The 23,598-nt window shown below is 34.5% G+C and overlaps 2 protein-coding genes and 1 non-coding gene across 6 annotated transcripts; all 3 read left to right on the forward strand.

Moving 5' to 3' along the window:
• The first annotated feature begins 280 nt into the window (after positions 1-280).
• LOC101207279 (coatomer subunit beta'-2) lies at positions 281-13,338 on the forward strand. 4 transcript variants are annotated; one of them, XM_011653220.2, is made up of 25 exons: positions 281-529; positions 1,086-1,106; positions 1,199-1,260; positions 2,268-2,322; positions 2,447-2,483; positions 2,604-2,929; positions 3,021-3,152; positions 3,243-3,391; positions 5,719-5,787; positions 6,067-6,217; positions 6,307-6,372; positions 7,292-7,480; positions 8,119-8,259; positions 8,349-8,423; positions 8,598-8,774; positions 8,873-8,964; positions 9,057-9,173; positions 9,820-9,934; positions 10,075-10,146; positions 10,228-10,424; positions 10,533-10,626; positions 11,662-11,768; positions 12,003-12,126; positions 12,501-12,654; positions 12,879-13,338. In XM_011653220.2, the coding sequence occupies exons 1-25, from the start codon at positions 527-529 to the stop codon at positions 12,911-12,913; spliced, it is 2,760 nt and encodes a 919-aa protein (XP_011651522.1). In that variant the 5' UTR covers positions 281-526; the 3' UTR covers positions 12,914-13,338. The 4 variants fall into 4 exon arrangements, with proteins under 4 accessions (XP_011651522.1, XP_011651524.1, XP_031739285.1 ...); XM_011653222.2 differs by having other exon boundaries at positions 341-529; positions 12,898-13,338; XM_031883425.1 differs by having other exon boundaries at positions 342-529; positions 12,501-12,719.
• Positions 13,339-14,605: 1,267 nt separating this feature from the next.
• On the forward strand, positions 14,606-14,677 carry TRNAQ-UUG. The gene has a single exon. It is a non-coding gene; the product is annotated as a tRNA-Gln (tRNA).
• A 146-nt stretch (positions 14,678-14,823) lies between these two features.
• LOC101207532 lies at positions 14,824-20,333 on the forward strand. The gene is made up of 5 exons (XM_011653219.2): positions 14,824-15,039; positions 15,591-16,683; positions 18,050-18,939; positions 19,254-19,310; positions 19,920-20,333. Exons 2-5 carry the CDS (start codon positions 15,705-15,707, stop codon positions 20,163-20,165), a joined length of 2,172 nt encoding a protein of 723 aa, XP_011651521.1. The 5' UTR covers positions 14,824-15,039; positions 15,591-15,704; the 3' UTR covers positions 20,166-20,333.
• Positions 20,334-23,598: the final 3,265 nt, after the last annotated feature.

Consider the following 23,598-nt stretch of genomic DNA (forward strand, 5'->3'; position numbering starts at 1 on the left):
AACTTTCTCGATTGGCCTCTAAAATTGTGGGATTAAGAATGTTTGGCATGAGATTTGGTTGTGTTTGAATTTGTTTCTCATGAAAAAAAGGAAGAGTAAAAAGAAAGAAAAAGACAGGTTAAGGTTGGCAAATTAATTGATTTATCAAAACATTTATAACTGTTGATGCTAATTTAGCAAAAAAGCAAAGTATAATGTAATTCATAACCTTGTTAGCTAAAATCCTGTCTAAAATCTCGACGTTCCTTACAAAAGTAACATGCCGACATATCGTAACTAAGGCAGTGGCATTTTTGTAATTCTGTGTCAACTGCAAACCATCGATCCATCGATCCATCGATCTATCGATCACTTCTTTTGGTTTTTCATATTTCCAGAGGGATCTCCTCTTAGACAAACACAACACATCACAAGGTTCGAATCCCATCCCCTCTCATTTCTCTCTCCCTCTTCGTGTTCGAATCGTTCGGATCCTCACGGTTTCGGTGTTCGAATCTCTTATAACACTTTCTCTCTCAGTGCAAAAATGGTGAGTTTACGATCTTCTTTCATTTCCAATTCGCTTTCCCCCTTCTACTGAACCTTAGATCTGACTTAAATCTGCTTCGCTTTTACTGTTTCTTGCTCTGTTGTTTGTTTACTTCCTAGTTTCTTCTCTTAAATTTCAACTTGCTTTGCTTTCTATTCATAATTTGGAATCCAATTACTCGCTTACGGTTTGGTAATTGGCTTGGAATTTTGCTCTGTTATGCCTTCGTGTGAAATCATTACTTGAATTGCTGCCTGTGATCTGATGATTGAGTTGTTACAGTTAAGAGTGTGTTATCATGAATTAGGTGGAATACCGAGTTGAAATATAGGTCCTGTACCTTCTTTTGCCGATATGGAGATGGGTAGGTAGTGGATTAGTTGGATTTGGACCTTCTTGTCTGAGATACACGATCATTGTTTATGATTTTCTTTATTAGTGCTTATTCCTATTCCTCCCTTTTTTGAGATTTTTAGACTCTAAATTGAAAATTACACTATATCTACATATGAAAATTAATTGGTTTTTTTATTTTCTTTTTCTTATGTGACCACAGCCTCTCAGACTCGCAATCAAGGTACACTTTACAAACTATTTTAATTAATCAGATTTCTTACTGGGTTTATATGTTGATTATGATTTAATTCTTTTATTTTTCTTTATTTTTAGAGGAAACTTGCTCAAAGGTCGGAAAGAGTAAAGTCTGTGGACTTGCACCCAACAGAGCCATGGTAAGTTCTATTTTCTAGATATATTACACCCTTCAAGGAGTCTAGTATTTTAGAAACTGCTTGGAAGGGTTAGTAAAATATGTTGTGGAGAGGAAACTGCTTCAGTTGGATTGAGTACATTAGTTTTGGTACTTTAATTGAAGATAATAGTCTTTATGTTGGATTATAGCAACACGAGGTGTTTGGGTACATGAGTTTCGTGCTCTTGTGTTGTAATTATCAAAGCTCCATTTGACAAGCATGTACCTTTTAGTTTTTAATTTTTGAAGATTAAGCTTATAAATTCTTACCAAAAAAGGAAAATTAAGCTTATGAACACTACCCTACTCCCATCTATAAGTTTACGTTTTTGTTATCTACTTCCTACCAAGCTCAAGTTTGAAACTCGTTTTTTTTTTTTTTTTTTGACTGACTGATAATTTAAATTTTTATGAGAATCTTCATAGTATGAAGCACCTTAATGGTCATAGTTAAAAATTTTGTTGTAGCTACTTGGAGAGATCTTTTGAACTCGTTGTAAAAGAGGTCCTTTTTGTATCTCTTTGGATATTTCATTTAATCAATGGAATTGTTTCTTATAATAAAAAAAAACCATTACAAGAAAATTAGGAGGAGCATTTTATTTTATTATTATTTTTTTAAAGTTATCAAAAGGTACCAAACTTACAATGTAGTTTTTTTTTTTTTTTTTTTTGGATAAGAAACAATATCATTAATTAAACGAAATGTCCAAATATATCCAATGGTACAAGAGGAACCCAATCAAATGAGATTACAAAACGAACCCAATCAGAGGGTTTACAAAAGGTGTTACCAATTTGCAATAAGGAAAAAGAAGTTATGACTATGTATGGCTGTATATCTTTGCACCAAAAAAGGGCATTATGAATGATAGTGTCGGTTATGTCACTTGCCGTCTTGTTGTTTTCCTGGAGGATTCTAATGTAGTTAGTTATTGAGAATGGACAATGGAAAGAACGATGGCCAACAGTTTATCATTACTGCAGGATACTGGCAAGTCTGTATTCAGGAACTGTCTGTATCTGGAACTACCAATCTCAGGTATGTAGATCTGTTTATTGGACAAGGTTAAAAGTAGCGTAGACATTCAATTGACTTGAATTTTTTGTCTAGTCCCAAGTTTTAGACATTTAAAATTAACTCTAGCCTTTTAATGACGTCACAGACTATGGTTAAATCTTTTGAGGTCACTGAGTTACCAGGTAATATATATTCCTTCTCTCTGGTCTATTTGAGATTGTATCCTCCCAAGCAGCACTTTTCTTTCACGCTCTCCTGATCGGACCTCATTTTACTTTTCAATGTTAATGGTATTTTTGCAGTCAGGTCGGCCAAATTTATACCACGGAAGCAGTGGGTTGTTGCTGGAGCTGATGACATGTTTATTCGTGTATACAACTATAATACAATGGACAAGATAAAAGTTTTTGAGGCACACACAGACTACATCAGATGTGTGGCTGTTCATCCTAACCTTCCTTATGTTTTGTCTTCATCTGATGATATGCTTATAAAGCTTTGGGATTGGGATAAGGGTTGGGTGTGTACTCAGATTTTTGAGGGGCATTCTCATTATGTGATGCAAGTAACATTTAATCCCAAAGACACCAACACCTTTGCTAGTGCATCCCTTGATCGGACAATAAAGGTATAATAATTACCATGTGGGTGCATTTTGTCCAATTTTCTTTTATTTACTCTAATTACCCTCTGGTAACTTTTTGGCCTCCTCTTTGCAGATTTGGAACCTTGGATCACCTGATCCTAATTTTACGTTAGATGCCCATCAGAAAGGAGTGAATTGCGTTGATTATTTCACAGGAGGTGACAAACCTTACCTCATTACTGGTTCTGACGATCACACTGCTAAGGTCCTTATTGGTTAACGAGTTTCTCAAGTGTAGATGTTTTAATGGACACATGTTAGTGTGGCTAATGAGTGTGTAATCTTACAAACACAGGTATGGGACTACCAAACGAAGAGTTGTGTTCAGACACTTGAAGGTCACACACACAATGTCTCCGCAGTCTGTTTTCATCCAGACCTTCCAATTATAATTACAGGTTCAGAAGATGGAACGGTTCGCATATGGCATTCAACAACTTATAGGTAAGTTTTGTCACTAATCGTTGTTATAATTTATAAGAGCATGCATATGTTGGCAGTTATTTGGATCAATGCTTATACGATGCATTATTTTTAATAGTATAATTGGAGCAGATTGAGAAACCACATCAGTTATGCATCTTTTAGGAATTTCAGTGACCCTCCAAAAAGAATTATTTTTCTTTGTTGTAGTCTACATGAATTCGAGAACTCCAAACCTTTTGTTCTTTTATTTTGTTTTGTTTTCTTTGTTCATGAATTCTAGAACTTCAAACCTTTTGGCATGTTTAGCTTTAGGTCTAGGCTTGTTTTGGTTATTTTTAAGTTTCATTTGACATGATTCTCCCCGACCCAATGTCTTCCTTTTTAGCCACAAATTGGAACTTGGGTATCCATATCCTTCCACACGACTTCTACTTGGGACCCGTTGTGGAAAAGATTCAAAAACAATTATCGTCTGGGAATAGAAGTTTATTCTCTGAGAGATAGACTTACCCTGATTCAATCAGTCCTTAGTGGCATCTCGATTTATCCTTATTTGTATTTAGAATCCTTGTAAGGGTCCACAATACCCTAGAAAAGCTTATAGGTACTTTTTTATGGGAAGGGGTGGAGGAAGGGAAAGGTTCACATTTGGTTAGTTAGAAGTTTGTGGCAACGCTAACCCGATGGGGCTAGGAGTTTGGGTATAGGGATTCTTAGGTTGGGCCTTGTTGGCTAAGTGGTTGTGTTGCTTCTCTCTCGAGTTTGACCATTTGTGACATAATGTTATTGCAAGTAGATATGGTCCTCACCCCTTCACTTGTCTCTTGAAAAAGCTGTTATTGTGGTTAGCTGGGGTGGTATGATTTTGTCGGATGTTTGGGGTGAGAGAATGCTAGAATTTTTAGAGGAAGAGAGTGGGATCTTAGTGATGTCTGGTCATTGGTTAGATTTCATGGTTCTCTTTAGGTTTCAGTTTTGAAGCAGTTTTGTAATCATATGATTGGTCACATTTTGCTTAATTGGACCCCTTTCATAACTTGAGGTTCGTCTTTATGGGGCTCTTCTGTCCTTGTACCTCTCATTTTTAATCTCAATTAAAGTTGTTTTATTAAAAAAAAAAGTATTCACCCCTTCGCTTGTCTCTTGAAGAGGGTTTTGAGAGGTATCACCCAAAAAATCTTCGGAAAGCTATTTTGGATTGGCTCCCTTTCTTTTTGCCATTTGTTCACAATATGAGAATTGTTATTGGGAAGACCAATGGTTGGGGGTTAGCCCTCTTTACGCTTTGTTTTCTCGTCTCTACCATTTATCCAATTCAAAATTCTGATTTCTTGCTTTTGTCTTTCCTTTTTTTTTGGAACTCTTCCTCTATTTCACTTGGTCTCAATCGTCCCCTTTTTGACAGGGAGGCTAATGATGTTGTTGCCCTCCTTTCTTTGATTGGAGATTTACTTGAGCTGAGGGTGTCTTTGCCCCCAATTTGGGACAAGGGTAGCGCTTTGGTTTGCTTGTTTTCTGCTATTAGAGGTCTTTAGAGGAAAGGAAAAATAAATTTTTTAGAGGGGTTGAAAGATCTGTAGGGGAATTGTGGTCTTTTATTTGATCTCACGCTTCTATTTGAGTTTTTATGTGTAAAGTTTTTTGTAATTTTTCTCGAAGCCTTGTTTTGATTTATTGGAGCACTTTCTTGTGTTAACTGGGCTCCCCTTGTTGTGTTCGTTTCATTTTCCCCTTATATTTTTTCATTTATTCTCTATTCGCTTATCTTTTTACTGGTCTTTTTGAAATATTGTTTTTGATTTTTCCGACGGGGGCTTTGTTTTTCTCAGTGATATCATTAGTATGCTGCATGCTGCATGTCTGTTTTTATTGTTGTTTTAATGTTGATTAAGGCCAACACTATTGGAATGGATGAATTTTATTAGAGCTACCTTTTGGGCTGATTGGAACCACATAATTTTCCAGAGCGATGAGGGATCTTTTTTCATTTTCTTTTGTTGGATTATACTGTTCTCTTTGTAACGATAGACTGTCTTCTCTTTGCCCTAATTGAAAGGCTATTTGTAGTTCTTCTCTTGGGTTGAGGCTTTCTCCCTCTTTTATTTGTTTCACGTCTTTCATGGAAAAGTTTCTATAAAAAAAAGGAAGAAGAAGAAGAGACTATGACGAAGTATGATCACTTGGTTTGTTTGCTTGTTTTTCTTTTTGAGACAGACAACTTGGTTTGTTATGGGCTGTCAGTTGCTTTTCATTACTATATTTTGTTACTTTTTGTATCTAGATTTTGTGGAATTGCGTCTGCTTCATTGGCATTTCCACTAGTTTTAATTATTTCTGATTTACAGGCTTGAAAATACATTAAATTATGGCCTTGAGCGAGTTTGGGCAATTGGATACATGAAGAGCTCACGCCGGTAAGTTGATCAATTTTCAATTTCCTTGCTTATGTTAAAATCTCAGTTACATTTCTTTCGTGTCCTGATGTAGGATTTTTGAATGCTATACCATTATTTCTATTTTCTTAAAACATTAACTTGAGATCCCTACTGTACCATACCCACCCTCCCACAGTATTGGTTCAATTAGCATGATGTTATGGTCAAGAAGAATTCCATTGGGGTTTCAACCAAAAATTTCTATGATTCATAAAATTTACAATGACTTGAACCTGGCTAAAATACTACTCTCTACAGGGTTGTGATTGGTTATGATGAAGGAACCATTATGGTAAAACTTGGCCGGGAAGTACCTATTGCAAGTATGGACAACAGTGGAAAGATAATATGGGCTAAGCATAATGAAATTCAAACTGTAAACATCAAAAGTGTGGGAGCAGACTTTGAGGTCTGGAATGTTTTTATCTATAACTTTTTATTGATCATTAACTTGTTTCTGGTGTGGCCTTAGTGTTGTGTGCTTTTTTTGCTTCATAGGTTACTGATGGAGAGAGATTGCCTTTAGCTGTTAAGGAGATGGGAACTTGTGATCTCTATCCTCAAGTAAGTTACTTTTACATCTGCATTTGAATTCTCTGTATATTTTATCATGAATTGGCTCGAGCTATTCCTTTATTTTATGAAAACCTTCGATTGTAGCCTATAGTGATGTTTATACTTTTGCATGCTTATTCTGGCAATATACTGCCATTTATAGGAGATCTGAATTTTAATATTTTCAATATATATAATGTAGGTGATGTGTATGTCAATATTTTTAATATACACATGCACACTTTCCATGAACACCGCTTTTCCTGTCTTTACTGAATTTTAGTTCAGAACCTCTCGAGAACTTTTCTTAGGTTCTTGGCCCCTGTTTCTGCTGTTATGTTTTATTCTAAGTCAATGAAGTTGTTGATTCTGAGTTCAATTTCCAATTATAGTTTCTTGTAGAGTTGTAGTTACTTGATAGTTACACTAATTCATATACCATGGGTAGAATATTTTTGGCTACCAATTCAAGTTACATATCAAAGAAGGGGCAAAAAGGTCAATGGAGGTGAAACCATTGCTGCTGGGGAGGGAAGTGTTGAGTGAGATGAGAGAATATTTGTGGGGACCATTTGGGTGAGGGAGTTAGCTGTTCTCCACATAGTGAGTACATAAATAATTGTTTGTTCGCTAGCTTGTTTTTGAAGTAAATTCTCCGTGGAGGAGAGGATTGTGTATTTTCCTTTGGGAACTTTTGGTTATCTAAATATCAATATCATCGTGAGGAGACACATCTTAGAGAACATTTAGTTTAAGTTTGTTTTGCATGGTCGTGGTGGGACCTTTTGATTGCAGTCTTTGCAGAAATTTATTACTTATAGTTATTATTGCTCCTTGCATGGCTGACCAACCCTTTTCATTTAAATAGTATAACTAGAGTCTCATTTCTTATATTTATATTTTAAACTCTCTGGTTCATGTCTTACAGAACTTGAAGCACAATCCCAATGGGAGATTTGTTGTTGTCTGTGGAGATGGTGAGTATATTATATATACTGCTCTCGCATGGAGAAACAGGTCATTTGGTTCAGCTTTGGAGTTCGTTTGGTCGGCTGATGGAGAATATGCTGTGAGAGAAAGTACATCGAAGATCAAAATTTTCAGTAAAAATTTCCAGGTTTATGTTTATTTTCATCATAGGACTTCACTTTTTTATTTGTTGCTTTAGTGGTGAAAGATATTAATGTGATTTTCTATTTGGAAAATGAATTTCCTGATCCTTTTGGCTATACGCATGCATATGGATGCACACTCTTAGGTGCTGAAGAGCATAGTTACAGATTGGAAATTATAATTATTGTTCTTGCACCAAGTGCTTTGAAGAACTTGTTGGAACTTGGGTGTTTTACAACAGCCTCATGGATATGTACAGCTAGGATAGTTAATTACATGTGATCTATATCATATATGCAAAGTTGGTCTTTTATTAAAAATAATCATATTACACGATGTAACATGGAATAGATGAATATGAATATCATGAGCTGTTGTGTATATAAAACTACTTGTCACTGGTACTTGTGCCTTCTATGGTAAGTTCATGAGTTGGTGTTGGAGGAGTAAGAGAGTTCTTGGAGAATGTGGTTAGAAACTCACTATAGAGTTTTACTGCAACATCTGAGTTTATAGCATTCAAGTGCAAGGATACTAAATTACTCAGTAAAAATAAGTATTATTGTTTTTATAAAAACTACTGTCATTATTTTATGTTGTTCCATTGTTAGACAGTGGAGTTAACTAGAACTAACTTTTCAGGAAAAGAGGAGTATTCGACCTACCTTTTCAGCCGAGCACATCTATGGAGGAACTCTGTTAGCCATGTGTTCCAATGATTTTATATGTTTCTATGATTGGGCAGAGTGCAGACTGATCCGCCGTATTGATGTAACTGTGAAGGTTGGTACACACTTGCATTTGTTAACTGGTTTTCCATTTCTTTTGTAATATGGTTCTAATTCCTTTTATGATTAATTGACTATTTCCAGAACCTTTATTGGGCTGATAGCGGTGATTTGCTGGCAATAGCCAGTGATACATCATTTTATATCCTGAAGTACAATGTAAGAATACTTGTTATGTCGTTAAAAAGTCGATGATGTTCAATTGTTTTCCTTACACAATATGAATCTGAATCTTGCTTCTCACTGCATCATTGTTTTGATGTATTTGTATATGTATGGATTGAAGCATTGCCTTGAAAGTCGTTTCTCAGCTAACAGAAGTGAATATTGCAGCGTGATGCAGTCTCTTCCTATTTAGATAGTGGAAGGCCTGTTGATGAACAAGGGGTTGAAGATGCATTTGAGCTCCTGCATGAAGTGAATGAACGTGCAAGGACTGGCCTTTGGGTTGGGGATTGCTTCATTTACAACAACTCTTCCTGGAGACTGAACTACTGTGTTGGTGGCGAGGTACTGTGAATGATCAACATTTGGTTGTTAATTTTTGTCAACTTGCAGATATATTTACGAGTCAAAATCTAACTTGATAAATAACATCATAATTTCAGGTAACCACAATGTTTCATTTGGATCGACCCATGTATTTGCTTGGATATCTTGCCAGCCAAAGTCGGGTCTATTTGATAGACAAAGAGTTCAAGTATGGAAACTTTAGTCCTTTTCATGGAGTCATGGAATCTTGATTCGATATGAGCTGCATTCAGAAATTTGATGTTATTTATTGTGATGCAGTGTCGTTGGATACACATTACTTCTTAGCTTGATTGAGTACAAGACCCTTGTAATGCGTGGGGACTATGAAAGAGCCAATGAAATCTTACCTTCAATTCCCAAGGAGCATCATAACAGGTAATAGATCAAAGAGTTTAAAGTTTTTGATTGAAGTGTTGAGAATATTTTGCTGTTCAATACTATTTGGTTTCTAGCCTAGCTTGTACATGATAAGCTAGGTTTGTTTGGATATGAAGGTACTGCCCCATTATTTGTTTCCATGGTTGTGGATGGTTCCTGTCCTGCAACTTCTGATACAGTCTGAGATTCATTTGAGTTGTTTGTTTCTTTTTCCCTTTCTGTGTTTTGTTTCTTCAGTTCCCACCTTGAATATTTACTTCGACACCCAACATTTGATAATATTTCAAATGGCAAATTTGATAGTATTTAACCATATGGAAACTTATGGGTATCTGTACCTGAAATATTTTGAATCGGTGGGCCCTTATTGTCATACCCTGTGTTGTCTTTTAAAAGATAGACTTATTTTGTTTAGTCTTTCTTGTTTCTGTTTTTTTTTGCTTCTTGGATATGCTATTTCCTTACGTGCCAAAATATTCTGAATATCGAAGGGCTCTTGTTGTCATACTCAAACATTTTGCTTCTTGGGGATTTCTGTATCTTTTGCTAGTTTGTTCTTGGTTGTGCCCGATGGATTTAAACTTTTCGATACTGTCTTTCTGGTAAAGTTTAGTGTATGATAATTGATCCTGTTCGTTGCTAGTGTGGCCCGTTTCTTGGAAGCACGAGGTATGACAGAGGAAGCTCTGGAAGTAGCTACTGATCTGGATTATAGATTTGATCTTGCAATACAGCTCGGTAGATTAGAAATTGCAAAGGTATAATTAACTTTTATATGTATTTTTATTTATTTATATGTATTTTGTTTAATTTTACTGAATAGAGTTAACTGTGCGAAACGTAGAATTAAAATTTTCATTTCTCATGCGCATTAAAAAATTCACTGGCCTACTTGCAGGAAATTGCAGTTGAAGTACAGAGTGAATCCAAGTGGAAGCAGCTTGGAGAATTGGCTATGTCCATCGGAAAGGTTCCTTCTCATTTTGAACTTTTGCAAGCGCTCATTTCTTGTGTATGTCGATTGACATTTGTTCCTCTGTTTCATTTGCAGTTAGACATGGCCGAGGAATGTTTGAAGTATGCTGTAGATTATAGTGGTTTGTTATTGCTGTACTCTTCCCTAGGAGACGCTCAAGGGATATCACAACTTGCAACCCTTGCCAAGGAGCAAGGAAAGAACAACGTTGCATTCCTATGTTTATTTATGTTGGGTAAATTGGAAGACTGCCTTCAGTTGTTAGTAGAAAGGTAAAACAAGAAAAATCTTCTTGCACACCATCCTCATGTCAAATAATACTTAATTTTGTATCATATAACTAAAAATACGTACAATGTGTATATATAATTTTTTTACAGTAATAGGATTCCTGAAGCTGCTTTGATGGCTCGATCTTATCTTCCAAGCAAGGTATCAGAGATAGTTGCAATTTGGAGGAAAGACCTGAGTAAGGTAAGCTAAATGGTTACCTTTCTGTTGATGTTCTATTTATTTAAAACTAGTCCATAACATGTTGTGAGATGTATGTAAAATTTATAGTTTATGAAAATTATGAAAATTTTAAGAGCGAAATAGGAAAACATTATTTTCCACAACCCCATTTATAAAACAGGAATAAGAATTTTGAATCCTTTCATTTTATACATGATTTGTACTAACTGTAAACTAAATTTTCGAACACTGGACCAATATTGTAACACAATAGTATACTATGCATAATTAAGTACAAGGATATATAACAATTCCTCTTCATTGTCTAAAATATGTTCTTAATTTTTCAAAGCTTCACTATGACATGGTTCCGTAGCTCCTTTATGAAAAACAAAACATTTTAATCTTCATTGTTTATAGAACTTTGAGTGTTCTAATTTATGGTATCACTTACATCTTGATAGCTTGAAAAGGACCGTATATGTATTGACAATGATTTTAAATTATTTTTTATATATGGATCGCAACCGTAATATGTGAATGGATTCACCAATTTAATGTAAAGCTTACCTTTACTTGGATATTTGCCTCCTATTAGCATTAATTACGCTTATTGGACTAAAAAACACTTTACAAACAACTGCTTCTCAAGTTCCCATTAGTGAAGTGAAGAAAATGAACTTAATAAAAAAATAATTACAAAATGGAAATGTATAGGTTCTTCCTTCATAGCTTTTCTATTATTATTATTTTTAATCTTTATAGGATAGATAGTATAGATATAGATGAATCGGTGAAGGAAGCATTTTTGACAATGCCTACTATTAACATTGTGGAACATAAAGTTTATAGTTTTTAGTGACATTGTAAATAAACGTATGGCGGTAAAGTTTTTCGAAATTGTGGACACTGATAGTATAACATGCGAAAACTTCTCATTTGTGCTCATGTAGTTATGAAGTTATGATTTGTAGAAAGGAACTGCATTTAATGGGGCTGTATTAGCATTTCTTTTACGATCCTAGGACATCTTGATAAACATTGGCCGTAACTCAGGTTAACCCAAAAGCTGCCGAGTCATTGGCTGATCCTGAGGAGTATCCTAATTTGTTTGATGACTGGCAAGTTGCACTTTCTGTTGAATCTAGAGCTGCACAAGACAGGTAAAAGTTTTGTTTTTTTCTGTTTAGGGTTGGATTTGTTTTTCCATCATTTTGTGCACCTGCCAGCGGAAGTGCACAAATGCATGTGCAAAACAAAACAGCGAACTCATAATCCATTCGAAGTTTGGATTACAATGTTTTTCTGTTTTGTTGCCTCTATATAGTTTGCTGATACCTGACTTCTACTATAAATATAATAAATGGTCTCTTTTCTCTTTGGTATGTGTTTTTCAGGGGAGTTTTTAACCCTGCAGAGGAGTATAGTAATCTTGCTGATAAGCCATACACGACACTTGTGGAGGCATTTAGAAGTATGCAAACAGAAGGGCATCTTGAAAATGGAGACATTGATCATGAGGTATGGGCCTTTGCTCGAGTGAAAATGAATTAAGATCTCAGCTGTAGATGCTGTTTTTGGTTTTGTTACTTTAGGATTTGAATCTTAGCGACGAACCTGTTGATATGAAGAGCATAGTTTGAAGTGTCTATTCCAAGTAGTGGGAGGTTTTCATCTATACCCAATGAATGCAAATTCGAATATGTATAGAACTTAGAAGAGAACATCTCTGTTACAAAATATGAGTTCCATATTTGTTTAATTTTATCCCAAATAAACTCGCATCCCCATAGTTTTGTTCAACTCAGTGTTATAGAATCTAGCATTATATATTATGCTGTTGTTATCACTTTCTCCATCCCTCTCTTTATCCTTTCAACTGTTTTTTACAACAGGATGCCGAACAGAATGGAGAAGAAGAGCAAGAGAAGCATATAGAAGAACCCAATGGTAATGAGAGCCAAGAGGAGGGTGAGGGTATTGTGGTTGATGCAGATTCAACGGATGGTGCAGTTCTTGTTAATGGTAGTGAGGCTGATGAAGAGTGGGGTAAGAATACCCCATCAGCCTAAAAGCAATTGGTTGGGCGAGTGCGAAATCCAATTTTGTCTCTGGTGATTAGTTGATCCCAAAATGCCATTTTAGAACTTCATTTTTCAATGACCTATATGTTTGCCGACCATAGAGACATGCTAACGCACACAAACACAAACACAAACACACCCAAGCTAACGAAGAATTATTGTATTCGTTTTGGTTTATAACTTCTGTAGGTCATCCTTTTGATTGTAGTGATTACGGCACATAAGTAGAGGTCGTGCAAGATGATTGGTTCCTGGCTGCTGCATGGAAACACCTAACTTGAGTTGAGAGAAAGGAAATATTTAGCATGAAGAGGGGGGAGCTTTGGCACCATGATAAACGGCATTGGAGGACACAAGTTTTCTTTCATCATGTTGGGAAACAGCGTTCGAAAAGCCCTTGAGATTCTTTGCAAACTACTACTTCTCATATGTTATTGTGATTTAGATGTGGCCTTAAAAATCATGTTAGTTTAATACAACAAATTCATTATCATCGTCCTCTGGCCTTGTTCTTTAGGGATTGTCTTTGTGCATCATCGGCACTGAAGAAGTTTCTTACTTTTCTCTGTGAAGTTTTGTTGTATACATTTTGCACCCAACATTTTATTGAAATGAGAATTCTACTGATGCAATTTTCTCTACCCAAAAACCAATAACTCTAATTTCGTTTGTTTGATTGATTCTGTCTTTTCTTCAGATTTTATTGTTTTATTGTTGGTGATATGTTCATTTGACTCAAAATGTGAGTCAAATGTGTACTTACAATTAGTTTTATATTACATGTATTTGCCAAGCTGGTTTTACAAATTGATTAATATACTCTTGTTTTCCTCTCCTATATAGAAATATCTTTGTAAATTATGAGTTGATGGACAATACTCGTTTACATTTCTCAAATTTATTTCTCATTTTTGTCTATTCAAATTCTTTGGATGTTATTTTTTTCCCTTTAACTAATTTTATAGTGCTAGTTTTTTCTTGAATTAATATCAGTTTTCATGACTAAAATGAATATAGTTCAACAAAACACTTGTGAACATGTACACGAGCAATATGAGTAATACTTCACGGTGTGGTAATTCAAAATGCAAAATTGGTTCCATCTACAAATCAATTTGGTATTTGGAAATACATTATACAATTTTACTATATTTGTAACTATTTTCAACAATTTTTCCATTTGGAAACACATTCTACAATTTTACTATATTTATAACTATTTTCAACAATTTTTTTTATAAAATATTTTACTATATTTATAACTATTTTCAACAATTTTTTTTATAAAATATTTTACCAGATAAGTGATTAATGTTTAAAGAAGAGATAATATAAGAGTAGTACAATGTACAAATATGTATACCAAAAATGTTAATTGCTCATCCTAATTTTTCATTTCACACTGTGTCTAACTTAATGAAGTTACACATTTATCAATTAATTTCATAATTTTTCATTTCACACTGTCTAACTGAATGAAGTTACACATTTATCAATTAATTTCATTTTTCCTTATTTGATGCCTTTTCAAATTTAATAATTTACCAAGAACTCAATCTTCCATTAGTACTCTATTTTTCACATTTAACCAATAATTATCTTTTATTTTCTTAATCCAATTTTTTATAATTAGTGAGGAACTCAATTTGATAACTCTACCCCTCAAATACAAACTTATTAATTCCAACCTATTAATATCAGATTTATTAACTTTGCGTAGTATACCGAACATCCCTCCATTATATAAATATACAGATAGTCAAGTTCAAAAAATTATACTACTTTTACACATAAAGATATAATATTAGTCCTACTTAATCTAAAAATATATTTATCAAATTAAACATAGATGGAAAAACACCACAAGAATTGAAGTATAAATAAGGATATAATTAAATAATTATTATCAATCAAGTGGTTCTATGGTGTAGTGGTTAGCACTCTGGACTTTGAATCCAGCGACCTGGGTTCGACTCCCGGTAGGACCTTTTTATTTTTTAAAATTTTTGTACCACTAAATCCAAAACAAATAGATAAAATAATAATGAAAAAAACGTAAGAAGTTTCACGCGCCAATTGTCGCACGTATGATCGTTTCTCGTTGAATTTTCATATGCTTACTTCATTCGTTTTCATACCTTTTTCTTCTCAGCTTTGCTACTGCTCACTCTCCAAATTTCCTCCATCGCTCTCTCTCGCAAACCTCTCATTCTCTCTCATCCAATTCCCTTCAAGAACTACATCACAACCCATTTCTCACTCTTCTTCTACTTCCCTTCACCTTCCAATCCCACATTCAACAGTCTCGGAGCTCAGATCTTGATTCTACTTCCCACTCAACAAGATCCATGTTATAATCTTACTCAATTCACATTATGTCCTTTTCATTTCCTTAATTTTGCTTCTTTTCTTCCTTGATTTCATGCCTTGATGTGAATTTTTTTTTTTTGTTTCCCAAGTTGTTGTGAAGTAGCTTCAAAGAGTTTGCGGCTGATCCTTAGTGATTGGGGTTGATTGATTGGGGGATGTTTAGTTAATGTATTTTGTAGTTTGATTAGGAAATGTTACATTTCTGTTTATTGCATGCTTCTTGCTTACCTTAGGTAAAGAAATGACCTTTTAGTTATGGTTCTTTGTTACTGATGCCTTCAGAGAACTTGTAATTCAGGTGAATTATCATTTACTTTTTAGTTTCCTTACTAATTGTGTAGATGGGTTTTTTTCCCTTTTTGTTTCTTGAACATTTTTTTATCAGGAAATACCGGCCCTTGTTTGAGAACTTGTGAATGCATTTTTCCTTTCATTTTCCTTTAGCAGCTAACGGCGCCAATGTGGAATTTAGTTATTTGTAGGTTTGTATTCAAGTGAGACTGATCATCTTCTTGTTTTTATTTTGTGTAGAATTCTATACTAAACTGCTGCAAAGGATCTGGTTTACGGCATTTGGCTGTTCGTGAGTGGTCCAAGGTTCTAACGCGCAATGATACTTGGTAATGTAGAAAATTGAAGTAACAGATGGAAGGGAACAACAGAGGAGATTTTCTTGGAAATGTAGTCAAGCCATCTTCTTTAAGGCCTAGTGGCAGTTTTAAGCCTTCAGTATCTGGAAAATCAACGCCTAGGGGTTCCCCTTCATTTAGGAGATTACATTCAAGTCGAACACCAAGAAGAGAAGCTAGGAGTACTGGTTTTAGTTTGCATTGGATTCGAAATAATAAAGTCTTGTTTTGGCTATTGCTGATTACTTTGTGGGCTTATCTTGGGTTTTATGTTCAATCAAGGTGGGCTCATGGAGAAAATAAGGATGAGTTTTTGGGATTTGGCGGTCAACAAAGTAATCAGAAGTTAGACTCTGAACAGAATCAGTCCCTCAGTCTGATTTCAACTAACAATCGTTTAGTAGTTGAAAATAGATCTGGTGAGAATGATAGGAGTGATGGAGGAGTGGTAAATGTGGTTTTGGCTAAAAAGGCAAATGGTGTTTCTGCTTCTAAGAAAACAAAACCAAGGAAAAGAAGTAAGAGATCAAAGCGTGATAAAGTGCACAAGGGGAAAATCCCTGCAGAAGTCACAAATCATGACATAGAAGAGCAGGAGCCAGAAATTCCTTTGAAAAATTCTTCTTATGGAATGCTCGTTGGCCCATTTGGTTCAACAGAGGACAGAATTTTGGAGTGGAGTCCTGAGAAGCGTTCTGGCACCTGTGATAGGAAAGGGGATTTTGCGCGTCTTGTTTGGTCTAGAAGATTTGTGTTGATATTCCATGAGCTGTCAATGACGGGAGCACCTATTTCAATGATGGAGCTGGCAACAGAGCTCTTGAGTTGTGGGGCCTCAGTTTCTGCTGTAGCTCTTAGCAAGAAGGGTGGCTTAATGTCAGAGCTTTCAAGAAGGCGGATCAAAGTGCTTGATGACAAAGCTGACCTCAGCTTTAAAACAGCCATGAAGGCAGATCTGGTGATTGCTGGATCCGCTGTGTGTGCATCATGGATTGGTAGGAGCCTTTTCTAATTTATCTATTGCATATGAAATACGGTTGCCGGTTGGTCTTAGCTAGCACCATTTATTAGTTAAAAATGAAAATGTGAATGTAAAAGTTTCTCTTTATTTGCTCTCACAATGGGTTATCAAAATATGGGAATCTTTGTTCAGTGGAGGATCTGACCTAAAATAAAAGATGGTTCTTAATTTTGGAAGAAGTGATGAAGGAATAGGGATTTTCATTACCCCTTTTCCCGTTCCCTACATGTGTGTGTGTGTGTCTATATATATATAAACTAAAACCACATTTATACCCACGAAAGTGAAAGGATAAGAAAGAGAGCTAAGGTTTTACAATTGGAAGAGTTAAGAGGAAAGAGTGCATGAAATTGATAATTTAGACATTTCATTGATGGCATTCAAGTTGATTTTTCTGTTTCCTTCATGCAACACTTGTCTCAAGACTCTCAACTACATTACCTGTGTTCATTGTCCAAATGTGTACACAGTTGTATTCTAACCTCAGTTGTCTACAATCAATATATATTTGTTCTTGTCCTATTGATTCTTTGTGGTAAATAATTCTCAGCTCGGTATGGAATGTTGTGCATCTACTCTGACCAATTGGTAAACTGATAATTCCTATATGAGTATGAATTTTGATTAAAATATCAACTTGTTTATCAAAGTTGACAATGTTTTTGTTGTAATATTGAAGTTGTTTGGTTTTACAGGCTGACTGGTTTCTTTCCCAGATCGTAATTAGACAGTTCCGCTGCTTTCTTTTTTTACTTCGTTCCTTCAAACTTTTTAACTGTTGGGCACTCTCATTCAGTGTACCGGTTGAGCGCGTATAGACTATAATCGATAGGCTTGTATTCTTTATTTGATGTGAATTATACAGTATCTTTTGAGTTATAATCCAACAATTTCTCTATTGAAACCAAGTGTAAGTAACTAAGTACTCTATTGAAGTAAATGTTTTTAAGGAGGAATCAAAGTTGATTGGAGACACTTGTATGTATGGTTGAAGGCCTGTTCCTTGAAATGAATTGCTTGATTCCTTTTTTATTAGCCTATGAAAGTAACTGTGTTTAAATGTCCAGGGCAATCAATGTATAGTGTTTGCTCCTTAATGATAAGAATGCCCCATGATGGTCTTTGTTGGAGGCCCTCTCTGCCAGTCCAAATTATTTTGTTACTAATTTATTTCTGCCTTTATGTGTGTGTGGGTGTGTATAATTCATTTTCTTGCTTCTTCTGTCTCGTGGCATGAAAGGCTTGTCAAACTTCCTTTGAAGATTGGTAGAAAGAGCAAAGTTTTCTTTAAATGTTAATTTTTAACCCCAGCATCTGAAGTGCTTCTATCATTTATTCAGATGGCTATATTGAGCATTTTCCAGCTGGTGCAAGTCAAGTTGCTTGGTGGATCATGGAAAACCGTAGGGAGTACTTCAATCGGTCTAAAGTTGTTCTTGACAGAGTAAAGATGCTAATTTTCATATCAGAGTTGCAATCAAAGCAGTGGCTAAATTGGAGTCAAGAAGAAAATATAAAATTGAGATCTCAACCTGCAATTGTACCACTCTCTGTTAACGATGAACTAGCATTCGTAGCTGGAATTTCATGTTCTCTCAATACTGAGTCTTCCAGCCCCGAGAAGATGTTGGAGAAAAAACAGTTACTGCGTAATACAACTCGTAAGGAGATGGGAGTGGGTGATAATGATGTAGTAGTAATGACTCTAAGCAGCATAAATCCTGGAAAGGGCCATTTCTTGCTTCTTGAATCAAGCAACTTGTTGATTGACCGGGGACTTAAGAGAGATGATCCTAAAATTAGAAATCCAGATGATTCAAGTCCATCGCGGCCAAAATTGGCCAGAAGGCGTTATATGAGAGCTTTGCTTCAAAAATTGAATGATAGTGGATTGCCCTTGAAAGTATCCATCTCGAATGAGGCGGTTATAAACTTGAATGAGTCAAGCAAAAATAGCATCGAGAAACTTTATCTACAGGGTCCTGTTAATGACATGACCAGGGTAACAGGAAGGAGATTGCTGGCTGATGGTGGAGAACTACCGGAAACGTCTTTCAAACTTCTAATCGGGTCTGTTGGATCCAAGAGCAATAAGGTCGTTTATGTGAAAAGACTTCTAAGGTTCTTGTCACAACATTCAAACTTGTCACAGTCAGTGCTGTGGACTCCTGCAACTACTCGTGTAGCATCACTTTACTCTGCTGCAGACATTTATGTTATAAATTCTCAGGTGATCTACTTTTGAAGACTTGCTCATGTAAAAGCAGTAGTAGTTGCATTGTCCATAAAGTCCATTGAACTTAAATTGTGCATCTTAGAATGTTTGGAAATTATCCCTCTTCATGAAATATAGAGCATGTAAAAAAATTGATTTAATTATTTGGCAATATAGGCAGAAATCCCATTGCGGGTCAAATAAGCTGGCTAAACATTCTCACTCTATTAGCAAATAAAATGGATCTTTCCTTGATGTAGAAATTTTTGGCATATACAAATTCAAGCACACTGGTTGTATCTCGTGTACTGATCTTAAAAATGTTGCAGGGGATAGGTGAAACATTTGGACGAGTAACTATTGAAGCAATGGCTTTTGGTCTTCCGGTATGAGATTCTACTTGACTGGTCATTTCTATTTAAGCTCATCTTTATATAGAAAAACTTTTCTCTGCTGTTTCTCTTGTTGCATTCCAACTGCGTTCGCATCAATTCATTGCTAGAACAACCTCACCCGAAAACAAACTATAATAAAAGAAAATAAAGATGATGATCACTGACAATTGAATTTGAAACCATATTAAGCGTTCTAGCAATACACTTCCTGAGGATATTGCCCTACACCCATACATGAAAGCACCCCTTCAATTAAACATTGGCGGAAGCTTTTTCACTAGTTTCATATTCAGTTTATTTCCCTCAAATTGTCCGACTCCCCCATTTTATTATGTCATCTCTTGTGAAAGGAAGCCTAAATTTATCATGCTTAATGCCCATTAAGATAATCATCTGCAAAATGTGGCTGGAGAAGTAGAAGTTTCCATGAAGTTTTAACTTTGATTCAAAGGCTTGTGTGGTTGGTAATGTTGAATTTGGAGCCTTGCCTATAGAGTTCGTGTTTCAGATAATTCTGTTACCATTCTCCTTCCATTACCTATCATTAGACTGAAAAAAAAATGCCTAATTTAACAACACATCATTCGATTCATGGGACAGGTCCTTGGAACTGATGCTGGTGGAACAAAGGAGATTGTTGAGCACAATGTGACAGGTCTTCTTCATCCTTTGGGACGTCCAGGTACTCAGGTTCTTGCACAAAACTTGGAGTTTCTACTAAAAAATCCACAGGTAAGGGAGAAAATGGGAGCTGAAGGAAGAAAGAAGGTAAAGAAAATTTACTTAAAACGGCACATGTACAAAAAATTTGTTGAGGTCATTGTCAAATGTATGAGAACAAAGTAAAATTTGAGATTTCTCATTCTTTCATTGCTGGTAAAATTGAAGAATTTGAGCAACACATTGGCTACCGTTGTTTACTGTGAGAAATATATAGAATAATATCTTTAATTTCTCCAAAGATTGTTGTTACTGGCAGGTTGTTTTTCAGCTTCAGTCAGTTTCTTTTCATTGATTCTTTAGAGATTTGATGTGTCTTTTATACTTCCATTTACTTGTGACACTCTGGTTACGTAGAGAGCTTCTTGTATTGAAAATTCTAAATTTATAGAAGATATGTTAGTTTGATGGAAAAAATGAAACCAAAAGGACTGACTGATGCACATCTGATTTCAGTTAGGTTTGGTGAAAGAATATCAGTTGGGGTTTTGGGGAAGTTGAAGGACTAAGACAAAATATTGACTATAATTGAAAAATTAGAAAAATTGAAAAAAAGAAAATAATTTATCTCACTATGAAAATAGTTAATGTGAATATTAACTATTTTATGTGCCACATATCTAATATCACATTCTGCATATCAAATTTTTGGTATCATCATATAATATATAAATTTATATTTCAATAAGACGTTTATGCGAAAGAAAGTCAACTCAAAAGGATTAGAGACATTATTATTATTATTATTTTAGCAAACTCTAGTTTGCTGACTTACAAATTGGGATACAACTCCTATTTATAGGACTAAGATCATAGATTAAGATTTTGATTACTGCTTGTGCCGTAGCTAGATATTTTCTCAATTGAATTTATTTTCTCCACCAAAAACGGGCCATAGTAGGGACTTCTTGTTCATGATCATCAATGGTTCTATAATTATAGCAAGAGCTTTGAACATAAAATACAGATTGTTCATAGGTTTTATCTCATTATTTACCTTATGATCATCACCAACTTCCCACACTATTTGATAACAAACAATTATTAGGACCCATGTGGGAGAGGACCATAAAAAATTAAACCCTATTATCATAGTCTTGTTCATGGAGAAGGATATTGTTTTTGAATCCAACCATTTGTTTGTATGGTTGAAGGGAATTGAAAGGCCTAATAATTTAAAGAGAGAGAGACTGGGGGGGGGGGGGGGGGGTGGGGGGGGCTCTTCTTCAACGAACAAAAGCTTGAGCAAAATCATGCTTCATTGTCGCTATGGAAGATCGTTCCATGTTTAATTTTGTTCACGTGATGGTATGGCCCTAATGGCTTTGCGTGTAATTTTTGTTTTCTTATGTCTTAATCAAACATATATGATTTGATTTGACACTTCCCCCACATGTCAAACTTAAAATTATTGAAACAACATTTATATGAAATGATGAAATAGAAGAAAAAAAAAGGACAGATATACAATTAATTCTGTCATCAAATATTTAAGATTGTTTTACAATTTCAATAACTATCACCAAAATGTACATCCATTTTTCTTATTATCCATAGTTAATAATAAAAGATTATTATTTACTATAACCAATAGACAATCATAAAATATATCATTATTGATTACGAATGGTAGATTGATTTTAAAAAGATAAACTAATTAAGAAAATTGACAATAAATACAATTTTGAAGGTATACATGAATTGATGATAGTCAATCATAAAAGTATATCACTTTTATCATTGATAAACAATGATATTTGTGACTATCATTGACTACGATTAGTGGTAGACTACGATTAATGGTAGACTAATTTATAGGTAATCCTATCATCGATAAAAAAAGTGATAGAAGACTATTACTAACTATTAATAATTAATGTATGTCGCTTTTTTTTTAATCACCAAAAGTGTATTTGACTCACTAACATGAGTACAAATGTGTTGATATAGTATATCAACTCATTGTTTGGCCACTACCATTGTGACACTTTCAGAACCAACTTCGACAACCACTTTCACAGTACTCCCAATTCCAACTATCAACTTTGAGCTCCGACAATCACCTCTGGTGTCCAACTTTGGCAACCAATTTCAGGCTCCTACAATCACTTCGATGATAATTCCAGTGACCACTTTTGCATGAACAACTTCAACGACCAATTTTGCACCTTTAATGACCACCTTTCGACGACCAACTCCACTAACCCCCTTCACACGACCAACTACAACAACTGATTATGGGCTTCAACATCCATCTTTGACGACCACTTTCGCGCAACCAATTGATCTGATGATCAATTTCCAGCTCGACAACCACTTCTAATAACAACTCTCTGACAACCAATTTGACAACCATCTTCATGTGCCAATCTCCAGACGGTCAATTTCGGTCTCTATTATTTGTGAACATATAAATAAACCCTAAATACAACCCTTTTCTTTGTGCACATTCAACACTCGTACGTTCTATGATTGTTAGAGTGTAAGGTTGATAATTAGATAAATAATTCTACTTTGTCTACTTTAAGTCAACAACTATATGTAGAATGAATCACATGTGAAATGAGTGTCAAGAATTTGAAAAATTATTTATCGAATAGAATAGTTTTACAAAAGACGAACAAAAAACAAACAAAAACAAAAACTCAAAATAAAAGCAACAAATAACGCAAAAAAAGGAAGAAAAAAGATCCATAAATTATATATTTGTTTTCTATAGATAGCATTTTCTAGCCAGAAATTTTTTTATAAAAAATAATGATTTGTTATTGGCTAATCCTCCAAATTTGAAGAATTTGAAAGGGAGATTCAATTAAAATAATTAATGACAAAAAAAATAAAATAAGAAAATAAAAATACAGAGTAATGCTAAAAATAAGATTAAAAATAAATGAAAAAGATTGTTATCATGTTTTATTCACACGAGAGTATAATTATTGAATAAAAAAAGTTTAAAACAAAAATATAGTAACCATAAAACACAAATAATTAGGAAGATTTGTTAAACAAACTTCAAACGTTACCTTTATAACATATGAACTCAAAGATCTACACTCAAACACTGACAAATAAGTTCAAACAAAACAATTTTGCACTCCAAACTTGCATATAAACTCTTCAAACATATATGAACTTTAGACATTAGATATTCTATATATTATTTCTACTTTTACCAGTCAAAAACTGCTTTTAATCATTAAAAATAAATTTTAATATTTTGAAAAAGGTGGTTAAGAAGGTATTTTCAGAAAATGATTCTAACTTAAAAGTAAAAAAAGTAAAATAAATAAAAAAAAGCTTTCATGATTCTAAATTTCAAAGGAAAGTTTTAAAGTTTAACAAGTGTGCCTTTTCATTTATCCTCCAAACAAGTGCCTAAAGAAATAAGAAAATTTTCATTTCTAGCCACATCTCCAAATGCTCTAAGTCACACTTCTTTGAGAGAATTAATAGTGCATTTTCAAAAGAGATTTCACAACGTTAATTATTCAAACAATAGCACCAAATCATTCCGTTTTAAATATGTGAATCATTTCTCTACTAATTTTCAAATGATCCT

This window comes from Cucumis sativus, chromosome 3 (assembly GCF_000004075.3).
Source record: "Cucumis sativus cultivar 9930 chromosome 3, Cucumber_9930_V3, whole genome shotgun sequence".
NCBI classification, from domain to species: domain Eukaryota; kingdom Viridiplantae; phylum Streptophyta; class Magnoliopsida; order Cucurbitales; family Cucurbitaceae; genus Cucumis; species Cucumis sativus.